The sequence below is a fragment of the Paroedura picta genome, chromosome 1 (assembly GCF_049243985.1).
Source record: "Paroedura picta isolate Pp20150507F chromosome 1, Ppicta_v3.0, whole genome shotgun sequence".
NCBI lineage: Eukaryota > Metazoa > Chordata > Lepidosauria > Squamata > Gekkonidae > Paroedura > Paroedura picta.
The window spans coordinates 22,916,148-22,933,476 of NC_135369.1; the positions used below are offsets into that span (position 1 = coordinate 22,916,148).

A 17,329-nucleotide genomic window follows, 5' to 3' on the forward strand; every position below is an offset into this window, starting at 1 on the left:
AGGAGAGAGAGAAAACACGTTATGTGCTCCAACCAAGCACAGCCAAGAAACAATAGAGGAATTCATGCACAAAACTGCAAGGTTTGCCAATAGAGTGTACTCCACTGCCCTGTTTCATTCTAATAGTCCGGTTGTGTCATCTACTTTGTGGTGTTCAGTTAGAAGAAGAGTTGTTTTTATACCCCGCTTTTTACTCCCAGCGGCTTATAATCGCCTTCCCTTTCTCTCCCCACAAATGACACCCGGTGAGGCAGGTGGGGCTGAGGGAGCTCTGACAGAACAGCTCTGTGAGAACAGCTCTGACAGGACTGTGACTAGCCCAAGGTCACCCAGCTGGCTGCTTGTGGAGGAGTGGGGAATCATTCCCGGATCTCCAGATTAGAGGTGGCCACTCTTAAGCACTAGACCAAACTGATTCTCAAGTGTCTCTTTTGGGGTGGCTCTCCCCTACTTGGAGCAAATGCTTTACTCCTACACCCGGATCTCGGATTACTCTGGCCTCTCTTTGAAACATGCCCTCTCCCACTTCTGTGTATAAAATCAGCCCCAGTAGCTGCACATTTAATGTATCCAGAGCTCTGGCTCACAAAAGCTTATTCTGATTTTTTTCATTAAGGACTGCGACACATTCCACACAGGCTCAGAGGAACTCTTTCCCTCCGGCCCCTTAGCACTTCGCGGGGTTGAGAGAGCCGCATTGACCCCGCGGGCTCCTTCGGGCGACTCTCGCCTCCGTCTTCCCTCCGTAAATCTTGCTGATCATCCCGAATGCAGCTGAACAGCAGGGTGAGCGAGCCAGACACTCCCTCCTGGCTCCTCATAGGCTCCCCCCAGCCAATGTCATTCTTTTCCTAGGCTGCGATTGGCTGCTCAGGGATAAGGACAGGATGGGAAGAGGGGGGAGGGTGCTGCCACCCTGGTTGGCGTGGATGACAGAACGCAGGTAGAGGAACAGGTGAGCGAGACCTGTGGCCCTCCGCCAGGAATCTGCCTGAGTCCTTTGCAGTCCGGACAGGTAAGTCCATGACTGCTTGAGGGGGTGGACTGTTGCATCTCAGGGACAGGGTATCCCATCCCCCCACCATGTCTCAGATGCTGGAGTCAGACAGCAAGAGGGGATATACGGCTGTCTGCATCTTTCCCTGCCGGCTACCCATCGCTGGACACAAAAAAGCAAAGCCAACAAGAAGCAAAATTGGATAATTCGGTTAAATTTCTTAAAATTCCCTATGTGTTTCATCAAGATAAAAATAAGGCTTTCCAGAATCTAAATAGGTGATTTCACTGAGTACTAAAATATTTTAATCTGATTTTGCACCATTGGCCTTGGCCTTGTTTCTTTGTATCCTGTTACTGGTGCAGCTCTTTATTTTCTTGCTACCCTCCGCTGGAGACAGAAAACCGGAGCTGAGGCACATCTAAATCCTGTATGCTTTTAATGCTAAATTGTAAAAATTCCAAAACCCTGCTTGCCCAGTGCAGGTGTGTGTGGGGGGTTTGCGGTGGAAGTCCTAATTGGAATGAAAATCATATCAGGACAGAGTTTGGATTGTGAATCAAAGAAGTTATGAAGAAGCTGAGATTTACTTGCTGATCTTGCCATGCTGGCTCTCTTGGAGGCGTATTTAAGAAGCCTAGGACTGAAAAGATCTAATCGGAGTAAGGCATTGGCATGATCTCTCCACTGGGGCAGTGGTGCTTCTTTTGCCAAAAATAACTTTATGCACTTGACACCATAATCAGAGCCACTGTGGCCATGCACCTCTGGAGGGGCTGTAGTGTGGTAGTGCACATACTTTGTACATAGAAGGTACCCCAGTTCAATTCCTAGTTCAGTACAGGACCGTCATTATGGGGGGGGGGGGATTTTCTATGCCTGGGAACTAGGAAAAAAATGCCGCTAGAGTAAAGAATACAGAGCTAGATTACCCCAAACTTGACTTGGTATAAGACAGCTTCATATATTAAATGCAACGTTCAGAGGTATATTCTTGTACTGGAATGTGGGGTGTGTGCTGATACTGGTGAATGCCTATGAAACAGCTCATGAGAAGATTTGGGTGCACTGAAGGAAAGTATAATTGGAATTTACTGATATTAAATATATATATTTTGCTTTGGGGTATTTATTGTGAACAAATACCCTGCTTTTGCTGAGTTTGGGGCCTAAAGGGTTTAATAAGAAGGCAAATGGAACACCAGTATTTAAATTCATAGAGGTAGATGGGATTCCAAGGGTCATCTAGTCCAACCCCCAGCACAATGCAGGAAATTTACAGCTATTCATCCCCTCTTTCCAAGCGACCCCTTCTCTATTCCAGCTTGGTGTACTAATTAAGAGTGGTGGTTTCTAATCCAGAGAGCTGAGTTTGATTCCCTGCTCCTCCACAATGCAGCCAGCTGGGTGATCTGGGGCTAGTCAGAGTCCTGTTAGAGCTGTTCTCACAGAGCAGTTTCAGAGCTCTCTTAGCCTCACCTACCTCACAGGTTGTCTGTTGTGGAGACACAAAAGGAAGATGATTGTAAACCGCTTTGAGACTCTTTTGAATAGTGAAAAGAAGGATTAAAAAAAAACTCTTCTTCTATTTCTAGAAGAAGGCAAAAAAATCTCCAGGATCTCGGAGCCAATCTGGCCTGGAAGAAAATTCCTTTCTGATCCTAAAGTGGTGATCGGCATTACGCTGGGCATGTAAGAAAGGGCTACGAGAGCCAATCACTCTCATCCCTTCCTGCCCTCCCTCTCACACTGCCTAAATTCACAGAATTATGCGATCTGAAGAGAAAACAGAGTATAATTCACAGAACTGGATTGCTGTCACATGGCCATCTAGCTTCTGCTTAAAGACCTCAAAAGAAAGAGATCCTGCTACCTTCCAAGGAAACATTTTCCACTGGAGAACTGTCAGGAAATTCTTCCTAACATTTAGCCAGAATCTCTTTTGATTTAATTCAGCAGGAAGCTAGGAGCACTCTGCACATGCTCAGTGACACTCTTATTGTGAATCATTTCAAACAAAGACACCAGACAGATCTCAGCACTGATATGACTTCTGTACCCTCTGCTCTTGAATTCTGGCCCCAAGCCAATAGTCCCAATTGTGTAGGAAGGCCGGCCGGCCAGCTGGCTGGTTGTGGTTTACTCAGCAGAGAGAGAGGAAAGGTCTTCATGCATGCATGCATGTCCTTCTGCTGATTCATTTCTAAAAGAAGAAATTGTCTGTCCCTCTGCCCTCATTTAAGGCACCGGCAGAACGCAGAATGAAAGGAAGGGAGGGAGTTCTAATCCTCTCAACCATAGTAAACGTGAAAGGATAGCTGGGCCTCAGCCAGGGGTAATTAATTTGTACAAAGAGAGCTTAAGTGGGTACCCAAGAAGAAGAAGAAGAAGCAAAATACAACTGGGTCTAAATAGATTCTTTCCACAGGCACGTGGCTCGAGAATAATACCCCTCCGCCCGTACACACAAGTCAAGATTTAAAACCACAAGTGTGCGGTGTCGGGCGTGTATGTGTGCCTTTCTGGCAGCGCTGTTCACTGTTGACAGCTGACTCGGCACCTGGTTGAGAGAACTATGGATCGACACAAGATCCCCCGCACCAAAGAATTGGAATTTGGGGGTTTTCTAGGTAAGGAGGAAATTTTGGAGTGGCCAGAGGACGGTGGGAGAGACGGGACGACAAAATAGAAAAGATCCACAAGTGTCCTCTGGGGGTTTTTTTGTGTTTTTTTTTTCCTGAGCCCCCCATAGCTGTCTTAGGGAGTAAAAATACTTTTTCTATTTTTGTCTGGAATTAGGGTTGCCTGTTCCGGGTTTGGAAATACCTGGAGATTTGTGGGGAAGAGCCTGGGGAGGGTGGGTTTGGCCGAAGGGAGGGACATCAATGGGAGAGAATGCCAAAAAATCCAACTTCCAAAGCAGCCATTTTCTCAGGGTGAATTGATCAGTCGCCTGGAGATCAGCTGCAATACCACGAGATCTCCAGCTGCCACCTAATAACACGAGATCTCCAGCAATATTCCAGATCTCTGGAATATTGATCCTACTGCCTTCCCACTGACAAAGCTGGGTTCTGTTTTTTCCTTGGCTTCCCTTCCCAAGACACTTGCTCCTTTCTAATCCTCCCTCCCCCCTCCTTCTTTGTTGCAGGGGCCTTCTGCCTCCTTTTCCTATTGCCTGCCACTGTCTTCGTCCTGCTACTCACGTGCAGGACAGAGCAGGCCAGCCTCTTGAACTTCCCATTGCCTTTGCCCACCCTCCGCTCCTTGTGGAACCCACAGGATTTTGCACTGGTCTTAGCCTGGGTAGGGCTGCAGGCTCTCCTGTACATGCTGCCTCTGGGGAAGGTAAGGAGGCGTTATTTTTGCATTTCCACTGAAAATGTTTCTAATTATTATTGTATGCCATCTCGCACTACGAGGAAAGTGTTTTAATAAACCTCTATGCTTTGAATTTTCAGTTGTAAGGTTCTTGAGGCATTAATCAATGAATGTCAGGGATCCAAGTCTAGGTCCCTCTGAGTCATTACACCTTGGGCAAGCGAGCAGCTTGTGAGCCCTTAAGGTTATCGGCTCACAAGAAACCAGACCTTGGTAATATATATGAAACAACCGAGCAACTTTACTGGAACTAGAAATATTAAACAAGCTCCCATCAAGTCACATAATTGGCCATTAATGGTCCTTGATTGGTTCTTAAGTCTGTACACTGATTGGCTGTGAACCAGTGATTGGCGAATCATTAGTAAGGGTCTTGGATCTCAGGTTCAGTTCCCAAGCTCCCAGTCTCTGAATGTCCAAAGGCACAACAGGCACGATTAAGGCAAGTCTGGTCTCCTTGTCAGAGGAGTTAATTGGTGGAAAGTCACTGACCATTAACACAATTCAGGGAAGAAAAGATTGCGGCTGGTTTTACACTCCCCCCCCCTGTTGTCGATCCTGTCAATCCGAACCCAGGTCTTCCTCCTTCCTTTTCCCTGCATTGAAACAGACTGTGTTCTACACTTAATTGCTTGATTGGGGAAGCTAAGAGGGGGGAGGGGAGCAGTGGTCGCAAAGCTTCAGCCAGCACAAGGCTGGAGAGGGGTTTATTTCCTGCTGTTCTACAGTCAAAGTGGGAGGGAGGCATTTTCCTGAACGGGCAGGGAACGGAAAGACAATCCAAAAGACAAATCTTGGCACATAGAAGTGTGGGCTTGGAGCACAGGCACTTTAGAAATGAGGGCAAAAATAAGTCTTGCAAGGGAGCTGGAAACCAGGCAGCCTTTGAACTGACGCCCTGACCAATCTGCGACAGGCTTCACTACGTCAGCGTTGGAGGCGCCAGGGAGGAAGTTAATCCAGCAAAATGGAGAGGTCTATACAAATACTGGGGGTCTCGGAGTGGATTCCTCAAATGTAGCAAGCTATATCCACTCCTGCAGAAGCGGGGGAAAGGTAGTGCTACCGCGGATCAATCATAGACGTTGCAGAGGGAAAATTTAAAGCACTAAATATCAGCATGGAAATCAAATAATGTGTAGATGACTTTGGGGTCACTGGGATAAAAAGCCCAGTGCAGATTCAGCCTGACAGCCTGGAACCTCCAGTTCAGATCTTCCCTGCTGTCCCCAAAGTTACTGCCTAATATGGGTCCCTGTCCCCAAAGTTACTGCCTGATATGGGGTTCAGCTTCATGCCTCCATTTCTGCAATTCTGAATTATAATTCAATCAGCAACTATGCCTTTTTAAAATCTTTAATGAGTTCTCTGTCATCCTTTTCCTCCTTAAAAGTGCTTTTCTCAGCCAACTCTCTTGGTAAAATAATCTTATTTTCTGCTCCCTGGACAAACACACAAGCTAATTTCCAACTGCAGTCTGAATATATCTTCACCAATTTGGGATGGAGGTGTGTGTGATAACTTCTCCTAGGATTTAACTCAGAGGCTATGGTGGAAGTAACATTTGAACGCGGAATTGTGTTGTGCTCTAAGATCAGTCCTCTGGCAAGTGGAGTATATGATCACAAACTTTTTTTTTTTTTGGTGGGAAGGGGGAATATTTATCTTCTACAACCAGACCAGAGCACTGGAAGAAAGGTTCTAATAAAGCTCTCCTTGCTTCAGCTTGTATATTTCTTAAAACAGGTCACAGAAGGGACAGTTCTTCGAGACAAAAGCCGGCTCCTGTACTGTATTAATGGTGGGTACGCCTGGAAACAGAGCCCATGCCAGAAACAATTCTGGAGGGAAACAATATCTCGTGGCTAGAGTAATCTCTCATGAGGTTAACAAAACACCAGCCGTTGAGCAGCTTGAAATTAAACAATTGCAGTCTCAAAGCAAATTATTTGAGTAACCCCTTGGCCTAGTAGTTAAGAGCAGCAGCCTCTGTTCTGGAGAACCGGGGTTGATTCCCCACTCCTCTTCCCTATGCAGCAAGCTGGGTGACCTTGGTCCCGTCTCAGTTCTCTCAGAGCTCTCTGAAACCTCACCTACCTCACAGAGTGTCTGTTGTGGGGAGAGGAAGGGAAGGTGATTATAAGATGCTTTGAGACTCCATCAGGTAGTAATAAGCAGGGTGCAAAACCCCGCCTCTTCTTCTTAATTAAAAGCTTAATTGAACAGACAGGTTGCAGCCTGTTGTCTAAAAGAAAGCCACAGAGTCACCAGGTGAACTTCTAGAAGAACAGCATTCCTTAAGCAAAGTGCCCTGTCTCTAATTGCTACCTACCTCATCTCTGAAAGTGGGGGCACTGCCAACTCCTGCTCAGGAAATTCTTGGAAATTTGGTGACAGAGTTTCAGGAGGGGGCTCAGTGACGGAATATATGTTCACAGGTTTGTGTGTGTGTGTGAGGGTGATAACAACTTCTCACAGGATACAACACAGGGGCTATGGTGGAAGAAACATTCGAACCCAGAACTGTTTTGGGATCTGAGATCAGTTCTCTGGCAAATGGACCATATTATCACAAACTAGTGTGTTTTGTGGGCGTGAGGATGGGAAGGGAACACATTTCTCTTCAACATAATAGACCAGAATCCTGGAACAAAGGCACTATTGTGTATCGTGCCATCATGGAAGACTTCTGGATCAGACAGAGGACACCTAAGGATTGCCCTCCTGCATTTCATGCTTGTAACACCCTTAACCAGGACTATTTGGCCCTCTGCAACAATTATAAACTTGTTTACCACATTGAAAGAGCTGCCTTATTCTGAATCAGACTGTTGGTCTATCAAAGGTCACCCTTAACTAATGGGACTGGCAGGAGAAGGCAGCTTCATCTGTGCATCTATACCTGAGACAGCCTCAGGACGGCTCATTCTGTCTCTGCCTAAACCCATTTTTCCCTTGGCAGGGATCCATGCCATGTGGATCACAGCGTTGTTGGTGGGGGTCGGCATGGTTGCAGGGTTGCGCCTCAGTTACATATACGACCATTTACTGCAACTCGCCTTCTCTGCAACTGTTCTGGCTTTTGGACTCAGCATCCTCCTCTATCTCAAAGCACTCCTGGCCCCTGGGACAGCGCTGGCTCCAGGTGGGAATTCAGGTGAGCTCTCGGTTCCACGGCATCTCACGTGTCGGTTCAAAGGGACAGAAGTGTCCACAGGGAACCCAATAAGGGAGGGGGACCTTTCTGGACTTCCCTATAAAGCCCATTTATTAAGGAATTTGTGCAGAAGGACTTGCCTGGATGGTTTTTTGCTCTACAGGATTAACAGTTACGAAAGGATTGGAAAAGGCATCTCCACAACCTTTGTTGTGCCCAAAATCAAGAAAACTGCATTTGTTATTGTACTTCTAGTTCTGTAGCCTCACATTGGAGCCTCTCTTCTTCTTCAGTGGGGGAAGGCCTCCCAAACTGGTTAGGTCAGGCCTCCACTGGCTCCAAGCAGGACTATGCACATTTGTATGCCTTTCCAGGACGAGAGTGGGCTGTCCCTTCCAGGCCCAATAGCCCTGTAGCTCCCGCAGGACATTCAGAGCACAGTTCCTCAACCTGCCTGTAATGACTTATTAATGGCTACGGAAATAGGAAGTAATCACGGTCTTTCTGGCCCTAATCATGGTCTTTCTGGCCCTGAATAACCAGATGAGAGAAAGATCTTCGATAAGCCTCATGTCCTGTCCATTACACTGGGGCTAGGGGAGGGCTCCCCTGGGCTGAAGAAAGTATGCCCATGCTGTCAGGAAACCATCAAGGGGATGAGGCTCTAGTCTCTTCACTGGTCTTCCTGCAGTGGCAGTGAAGGCACGTGTTTCTCTTTTCCGGTCCAGGATTGAGCCTGGGCTAAGAGAGAGCAACTTGGATGGAAAATCCTGACAGGAGAAAGGAATGCCATGGGAGCCCAGCCCCACTCAGAGCAGGCTACAACAGATTCTCCTGGGAGCCTGAAACGTTCTCCATTTTGTTTTTGAGAATGGACCTCTTCTGTTCACATTTTCTCAGTCCACGGGGACAAAAACAAAACACACCCACTGCCAAGAGGGCTAGAACTGATTTCCCACCCTATCTTACCTATTTCGTTTTTATTTCTTTTGATTGTAAATTATGTCTGTGGTTTTAAGGGGAAGTTTTATTGGGATTTTTATACAGGCTTTGTAACCCGCCATGAGCCATTGGGAGTGGCGGGTAAGAAATTGAATAAATAATAATAATATAATAATAGATCAGAAAAATACTGAAATGTTGTCGATCTTCAGCATCCCCTACCTTTTCCCTGCACAGGAAACCCCATCTATGACTTCTTCATCGGCCACGAGTTGAACCCACGCATTGGTACCTTCGACCTTAAGTTTTTCTGTGAGCTGCGCCCGGGTCTCCTGGGTTGGGTAGGTATCACTGGGCCCGAGGGGGTGGGAAGAGAAAGCAGGAGGGCTTATACCAGGGGTTCGATTCTGCGCTCCCCCACATGCAGCCAGCTGGGTGACCTTGGGCTTGCCACAGCACTGATAAAACTGTTCTGACCAAGCAGTAATATCAGGGCTCTTTCAGCCTCACCCACCCCACAGGGTGTCTGTTGTGGGGAGAGGAATGGGAAGGTGACTGTAAACTGCTTTGAGCCTCCTTCGGGTAGGGAAAAGCGGCATATAAGAACCAACTCTTCTTCTTCTTCTAGTCAAACTGCGGCCCTCTAGATGTCCATGGACTACAATTCCCAGAAGCCCCTGGCTTATACAGTTAAGGGCTGTTTCACACATTGCCCTGTCCTCCTGTTCTCTTTGTGATTGCCTTGAGGACTTTTGCCCAGGCTTGCTCTGGGAGTTCCATGTTCCGAACTAAATCTCCAGGAGTGGGTGGACCAGGACTGTGGAGTGTTGGGACAGGGGACTTGTGCCTCTCTGGCTGCCCAGTCTCCCTCACCCTCTTGGGAAACTGCTATACTGGGGGAGCTTGCATGTAGGCAGAGGCTCACAGGGGTGTTGCATTGCAAGTTAGTAGGACTACAAAGCTGATATCGGGCCAAGGAAAGGGTGGAGCTGCTTTGGGCCTGCCAGGAGGTCTGGAAAGATGTGAACAAGATTTCTGGCTCCCCTCAGGGGTCTGCTTTGAGACGGCTATCAGTCCCACTCGGCAAGAACCATGGAGGACAAAAACATGGTTGATCATTTGTATGCATCACTTAATTACGGTGAAAATCTGAAAATTGTGTTGCTTTGGGATTTAAAAAAACAACAACACTCCTGTGCTTTGAAGCTGTTAAAAACTGTGTGTTAATTGAAGCTGTTAAAAACTGTGTGTTAATTGAAGCTGTTAAAAACTGTGTTAATTGAATAACGCTATAGTGCACTGAAGTGCATTCTTGTTAAACTGCCAGCAGAGGAAGCTGTTGCTTTACTTAAATCTACCGTAAAGAGCATTGGGTTAAAGGAACAGTGATCTGGTGATGATGGGAGGGATACAATGGAAGAAAAATGGACTCACAGCCATCCTGTGGTTGCAGTAGGTCTTCCTTTTCTCTTGTCCTTTAGGCTCTGATCAACATGGGTATGTTAGTGAAGGAGACGGAGCTGAGAGGGAATCCTTCCTTGGCTATGATTCTTGTGAATGCCTTCCAGCTACTTTATGTGGTGGACGCCTTTTGGAACGAGGTATGTTCAACATCATGAGAGACCTATGCCGGCTGGGAAATTGAGGGTCCATTTGTAGTTATTTTTCTCCCCTCCCCCCATCTTTGTGTGCTCAAAGCATTTGAAGTCCTAGTTCTGCTCTCATCAGTTTCAGAACAGTCAGCGATTGGAGAGACAGAGCTAACCTTATCACAGATTTTCTCCTTAGCGCCATGAGTGCGAGAAAATAGGGATAACTGGAGTGTATGAAAATAAAGCTGCGAAGTCGGCTTGCCAGTCGTCCCCTCCACCACCAAGTCACCAACAGAGGACCGGGAGGGGGGTAAGGTTTACCGATTCAGGCTTGGAAACTCCTGGAGATTTGGGGATGGAGCCTGGGGAGTATATGGACCTCAATGGGGTACAAGGCCACATCTATTTTCTCCAGGGGAACTGATCTCTGTTGCTTGGGGATGAGCTGTAATTCCAGGGATAGCCCGGATCTCACCCGGAGGTATCCTTAGTGAGGAGGGAGGACAAGAAGACACAGATGAATTGCTCCATGGCTCATTCCGCACATATAGAATAATGCACTTTCAATGTGCTTTTGCAGATGGATTTTCCTGTGCAGAACAGGAAGATCTGCTTCCAAAGTGCTTTGAAAATGCGTTAACCAATGTGTGCAGAAAGGAGGCCTGAAGGTATGAAGCTGCCTTATACCATCAGTCTATCAAGATCAGTGTTGTCTGCTCTGTTCGGCAACAGCTCCCAGGCAGCAGTCTTTTTGTTAACAAGAGATGCCCAGGATTGAACCTGGGACCTTCTGTAGGTAGAAAGCAAGTGACTTGCCACTGAGCTAATTCCCACTCGGTCACCCTCAGCACATCTCGTTTCTTTTCTCAAGGAGGCCATCCTCACCACCATGGACATTGTTCACGAGGGTTTCGGCTTCATGCTAGCTTTTGGGAACCTGGCTTGGGTGCCCTTCCTGTACAGTCTGCAGTCCTATTTCCTGGTCACGCATCCGCAGAAGCTTAGCCTGCCTGTAGCTGGAGGCATCATCCTGCTGAATGGTAAGATGAACGAGGAAGACGGGTTTAATCCAAATGGCCGAATCCCAGAACAAGAGTGCCGGCATGTAGCAAAGCACGTGCAGAAAAAATATAATTTCTCATCAGTCTCTTGTTAGGGATTTTGCCAGTAGCAGCCATCAAAAACTGATAAATTATATGCTCCACAGCTCTATTGCCTATTTGAGGATGATGCAGGCAAGGCTGCCACCCAATTAGAAGGCCCTTCGTCTAATCCTGCCAGTTTTAATCAGTCTAATTGACTGGAAGATGAATTGCTCAACAGGTATTAGGCTTGAGGGTTGAGTGGTGCCACCATGTTTAGAGGCAGCGTGCCAGTTGCAGGGGCAGGGGCAATAACACAAACAGGAGGGCCAGGGCCAGCATGGCCATGGAGGAGAATCTGCAATTCCGGTCTGAACATCCTGTCCCAGCCTGTGTATAATGCGTGAAGCAGCACTGGTTACTGAGCCAGGCACTAAAACAAAATTTCAATTATGCACCCTGAAAAGCAATGTTTTGTGGACTGGCCAAGGTATGCGGGCTTTGAGATGTTTAAATACTTTGCTTCAGACCATATCGCTCCCAAAGTTGACCCTGGATCTCCCTGACTAAAAAGCTTATACAGAATTTTTTTTATATTACTGGGCATACTTGTAAATTACAGACAAATACATGATGATTCCTTCTTTTTGGCCCTTTGGCATTAACCCAAGTATAAAAACAAAAGACCTTGTCTTCCTTTGGGTGTAAATGTAGATTTCTTTCTGCCACTGATGAGCGTCCCTTGGGGCCATCTTACTTCCATGATCACATTCCCTCTGCTCCACAAAAATAGAGCCCAATAGCATCTTTAAGACCAACAAAGATTTATTCAAGCCGTGAGCTTTCGAGTGCAAGCACTCTTCCTCAGACGAAATGAAGAACCATCAAAATGAACAACCAGCAAAAGCAAACTGTGGCAAATTAGCAAATTGTGCCATGATATCCCAATTAACCCATATGATGCCATATGATTCCCTCCGCTCATTCATCTGCCTGTTCACACTTTACCCCTCTCCTTCCCATGCAGGCCTGGGCTATTCTGTTTTCCGCAGTGCTAACTCCCAGAAGAACACTTTCCGCCGGAATCCTGTTGATCCCAAAGTAGCTGGTTTGTAACTCTGACGGCTCGATTCTGTCTATTGTGTGCCGGGAGCTGCTGTGCTGAACACCACAGGCAACGTGCTTGTCTCTCACACAGTTTCATCAAGTTAATAAAGTTGCATGTAACATCATACATCATATCTTTTACATCAAGGGAATTGTGTTTAGCTTGGTAGTCAGCCAGCTTGGAAGACAGCTGATGGATGGCCCTTTCCCTGTGCCGTTGACTGAAATGTGCATTGTTGACCAAAGCTTGTTCATGAGAAATGTAGGATCTCAAGGACTGGACTCTCTGGGTCCCAGTCCTTGCAATATTTTCCAATAATTTATTTATTTATTTATCATACTTCTATACTAGCAGGAATTGCTGGCAGAGGCTCATGGGAATTGTTGTCCATGGGCATCTGGAGAGCCACAGTTTGGCCACTCCTACAATAGAGGGACCAGATTCAAAACTGGGGAACTTCTGCATTCAACATGGGCTGGACTGGGATCTGGGAGATCCAGGTTCAAATCCCTGCTTAGCCAGAGAAGCTGACTGAGTGACTTTTGACCGGTCACACTTTTTCAGCCTAACCCTTCCTCACAGAGCTGTTGGGGAATGATGCTGTCACTCTGGTCCCCATTGAGGAGAAAAGTGGAATACAAATAAAGAACATGCTCTACCTCGGAGCTTTGGTCCCTTTTCTAAAAGAGCTGCAAGGCTATGTGTTATCTTACACTTTGTGGAGACTTGGCCTAAAATATTAGTGTGTATCAATGTTTTTAATGCCAAGTTGGAGCAAGCCCATTGTGGGCATGCAGGGTTTTTTTGAAAGGGTATCCTGTAGCGAAAGATAGCAGAAGAATGTTTACTTTTGAGTCTGGAGAGACTGTGGGATCTGTCATTGTGCAGAATTTTCAGTGTAACCCCTCCACCCCAATTTGCAAAGTATTGACCATCAATATGTTTCTCCATTCCAGGACTCAAGACCATCCCCACGGCCACGGGGCGGCGTCTGCTGGTGTCCGGGTGGTGGGGGTTTGTGCGGCATCCCAACTATTTGGGGGACCTCATCATGGCATTTGCTTGGTCCCTGCCCTGCGGTAAGTGGGAATCAGAAACTTCTAGAAAGCTGCTAACAAAGGGTCATCAGCGCGGCATAATAGTCATGCTGGGATCTGGGAGGCCCTGTTCTAAACCCACAGACGCATGCTGGGTGACCTTGGCCCGCTCTCATCCTAAGCCAAGTTTTCTCAACCAGGGTTTCATGAAACCCTGTGATTTCTTGATGGGCCTGGAAGGGTTTTCCCAAATGGGTTGTTAATTGTTTATATATATTTTTAAATTTGATAAACATTTATCAGGTGATATGACCATATATGGTCATGTTGACCTGCCCCCCCCATCGCCAATTATGGGTCTGGAGGGGGTGGGAAGGGCCCCAGGTGGGGGTGTCCAAAGCTCTGCTTCTCAATCATAATTTGCACCATCATGCCACTTCTGGGGTTTCTTGAAGCCTGAAGAATGTTTCAGGGGTTTCTCAATGGTAAAAAAGTTGAGAAAGGCTGTCCTAAGCTTACTGTTCGGGTGATTGTTCTGAGCGTAAAATAGAGGGAGAACAATAGTATAAGCTGCTTTGGGTCCCCTCTTAGTAATCATACCAAAAGCAGGGTATAAATGTATTTATTTACAGCTGGGTAACCATGCTGGTCTGAAGCAGCAGGACAAAGTTTGAAACCAGTGGAACCTTTAAGATCAACAAAATTTCATTCTGGGTATACATTTTCATGTGCACACGCACTGAAGAAGCATGCATGTACACGAAAGCTTATACTGAGAATACAACTTTGTTGGTGCCACTGGAATCAAACTTTGCTCTGTATTTACTTCATTTATACCCTACTTTTCCCCCCAGTGGGGACCCAAACAAGCTTACATCATTCTGTTTGATCCTCACAACAACCCTGTGAGGTAGGTTAAGCTGAGGCAAGAATGGGTGGTCCAAAGTCACTTAGCAAACTTTCATGGCAAAGTACAAATTCAAAACTGGATTTCCTGGATCCTAATCAAAGTCTAACCATTACATCTTACTGACTTCCATAAATAAAATGAGTTAGGATGGATTGCTATGTCCTTCCCTCTCCCCATCACTCTGGCTCTAAAACAAACCAAACCATCTGTATTTATTTCCCAGGAGAATTTCTTATCTATAGCCAAATGTCCTGGTTTTCCACCCTATAATTATGAAAAGTCCACACTGGACCTTTGACCTAGATGTGCATGCCAAACACACAAATCCCTTTGCTTGAAAAATAAAAAGGAGAAAGGACTCTTAGTCCTGAGTTGAATAACATTAGATTGGTTACAGTCTACATTTTCAGTGGCAGAATGGACGTTTTTTGCCTTCCGCCTTCTGCTCCAGCCCCAAATCTCCCAAAAATGCTGCGCCTGGGGAATAGCAGGAAGCAGAAGTTAACAGAAATTTTTGGTTTACTCTGGATCCAACCTATTGTTATGGTTCCTATTCTTATTTTGTTTAATTCCTGTAAGTGCTTATAAAGTGTACTTTGAAGAAGAGTTGGTTTTATATCCTGCTTTTTACTCAAAGCGGCTTACAATCACCTTTCCCGCCTCTCCCTACAACAAACACCCTGTGAAGCAAGTGGGGCTGAGAGAGCTCTGGCAGGACTGCTCTGTGAGAACAACTCTTATCAGGACTGTGACTAGTCCAAGGTCACCCAGCTGGCGGCATGTGGAAGAGTGGGGAAAACCTAGCTCGCCAGATTAGAAGCTGCTGCTTTTAACCACTGCACCAAGATTACACTCCTTTGCGGTGTTGCAGTTTAACATTCCCTAGATCTAGGATTTTCAACCTTAGAACCTTCTCCCTTCCTTATTCAACTTTGTATCCCAACCAGTGTACTCAATTGGGACAACTCTACCAGTTCACCTCTCTTCTCTCAGTGGTTGCCTTTCTCTTTCTCAGGCATCAGCCACATCCTGCCTTATTTCTACATCCTCTACTTTACTATGCTTCTCATCCACCGGGAGGCGAGGGATGAGCACCAGTGCCTGCGGAAGTATGGTCTGGCCTGGCAGGAGTACTGCCGCCGAGTCCCTTACCGGATCTTCCCCTACCTCTACTGAGTCGCTGCTTGGCAGGCAATCCCTCAAATCACGTCGACACCCACCCATCACCTCCCTTCTGCGTGGCTGCAAGGAAGCTCACGCCAAAACAGCCTGGCTGGCCACAACAAAGAGGTGCTGCTGTCTTTGCAGGGTCCCACAGCAACCACAGAGAACCCCTGCCCATCTGTGTCCAGATATCTGAGTGTTTACACTTTGCATGGAATGAAAGAGCTTTGCCTTCACAGCCAACATGGCTTACTTCTTCCCATGGAAAAATCCACGTTTCCCTGTCAGACCCTACTTGCATCTGGAAATTACCATTTTAAAAAAAAATCCAAACCTGCGTATGTACAGATCTAACCCACGGATGTTTATTTGACAGGATTGGTCAGACCCTGTGCTCAGAACAAAATTTCTTAACCTTAGAAAAGGTAAAGGTATTCCCTGTGCAAGCACCGGGTCATGTCTGACCCTTGGGGTGACGCCCTCCAGTGTTTTCATGGCAGACTCAATACGGGGTGGTTTGCCAGTGCCTTCCCCAGTCATTACCGTTTTGTAATCATGGCCAGGGGAAAGGAACTCTACTGAATTATTAAGTAACATGACAAGTCCTCTTCTGGCCTCTCTCTGTCCTGTACATTCTGAAACCAGAGGGACATATTTTAAAAATCAAAAAAGAAAGCAAAGCTTACTGGGATGCAGTTTCTGCAGCAGATACCCATCTGTGTAGAAGACAGGGCGCTATCACTAGGAAACATGAAGCGCTGTGAATCTCTAATTTAGGGAAGTTGGGACCATCTTACAGCTTCTGAATTATGTACATCAAGAAGTTCTCAATGAAAATGGAAAATCACTGAAGAAGCCTGAATGCTTGTGTTACCTTGATGTTTGCAGACTGGATTTTAGCTTCTAATTAGCATCAATTTTGATAATATAACTAGAGTTTTGGCAATAAATTTTGACATTCAAATACTAACTTTCTTAGCTCTTCTCAGAAGGCAAGTAGGATGCTTGTGCCACTTCCGAATCTCTCCTGACGGGAAAAAAGAGAGAATTTTAACAAATTGTTTTCAGAATGATTTGCCTGTTTTTCTGGTGTTGTAGCCAGAAAATTTATTTTTTTGAAAACGTTATGTAATTTTATTTTAATCACCTTGTGATGGCTTACTTACACATGGAAGAACTCAACGCTCCCAAAGGATATCCTTACGTTTTATGTCAACCGCCCTATAGGGAGGGTGGTATAGACATGTAAGAAATACATAAACAAATAAATAAATAAATATGCTGAAGAGGGAAAGGGGGGCACAAGGATTTGGGGGAAGAATCGCAAAATAATTTTTGGGCCCATAGCAGAAGAGTCTTTTGGCAGTGCTGAAATGAACTCAAATATGATCTGGTTGGAAGATGAAGATTGGGGGGGGGGGAGTAATTTATTTGAATAAAGAATGTATTAAACATCTATTGGATGTGTTTTTTTCTCCAGACATTCCGGTAACATTATGGGAGGGGGAGAGAGATAGCGACAAGGCAGTCAAAACCCCCTCTCCTTTTACTGGTGAAAACCTTTTACTGGTGAAAACAAAGGACAGATTTAGATCACTCCACACAAGAAGAATCACTGCTGTAGCTTATTATACAAATGAGCTAAATAACTTACTCTAGCAGCTTTATCCATCTGCTCTGCTCTGTTTGCTTTATCCATCTACTCTGCTGAATTAAAAGCCAAGGCCCTGATCTTCCAGTTAACAGCAAACTAGAAAAAATTCAATTGTCCCAGGCAACCAGCAAGATAAACCTAAAAGCTGAAATTTAGCTTAGACCAAGCTAGGATGGTATTCTGTTTCCAACAGGAGTCAGTCAGATGCCCCATAGAAGAGTTGGTTTTTATATCCCGCTTTTCACTGCCCAAAGGAGTCTCAAAGCGGCTTACAATGGCCTTCCCTATTGGAATCGAGTTTTGTC

General features: G+C 46.0%; 1 protein-coding gene across 2 annotated transcripts; it reads left to right on the forward strand.

The window, feature by feature from the left end:
* The first annotated feature begins 886 nt into the window (after window positions 1-886).
* TM7SF2 (transmembrane 7 superfamily member 2) lies at window positions 887-16,767 on the forward strand. Of its 2 annotated transcripts, none has more exons than XM_077327247.1 (11): window positions 887-1,015; window positions 3,426-3,627; window positions 4,149-4,345; window positions 6,104-6,179; window positions 7,341-7,535; window positions 8,715-8,818; window positions 9,959-10,078; window positions 10,941-11,109; window positions 12,179-12,259; window positions 13,216-13,338; window positions 15,222-16,767. In XM_077327247.1, exons 2-11 carry the CDS (start codon window positions 3,573-3,575, stop codon window positions 15,380-15,382), a joined length of 1,281 nt encoding a protein of 426 aa, XP_077183362.1. In that variant the 5' UTR covers window positions 887-1,015; window positions 3,426-3,572; the 3' UTR covers window positions 15,383-16,767. The 2 variants fall into 2 exon arrangements, with proteins under 2 accessions (XP_077183362.1, XP_077183371.1); XM_077327256.1 differs by having other exon boundaries at window positions 6,125-6,179; window positions 15,222-16,763.
* Window positions 16,768-17,329: the final 562 nt, after the last annotated feature.

Excerpts from the sequence above, each read along its gene's own strand:
- TM7SF2 (XM_077327247.1), top strand. The coding sequence starts at position 3,573 with ATGGATCGACACAAGATCCCCCGCACCAAAGAATTGGAATTTGGGGGT. Across the intron at positions 6,180-7,340 it reads GCTCCTGTACTGTATTAATG|GGATCCATGCCATGTGGATC; the intron begins GTGGGTACGCCT and ends TTCCCTTGGCAG. Across the intron at positions 12,260-13,215 it reads TGTTGATCCCAAAGTAGCTG|GACTCAAGACCATCCCCACG; the intron begins GTTTGTAACTCT and ends TCTCCATTCCAG.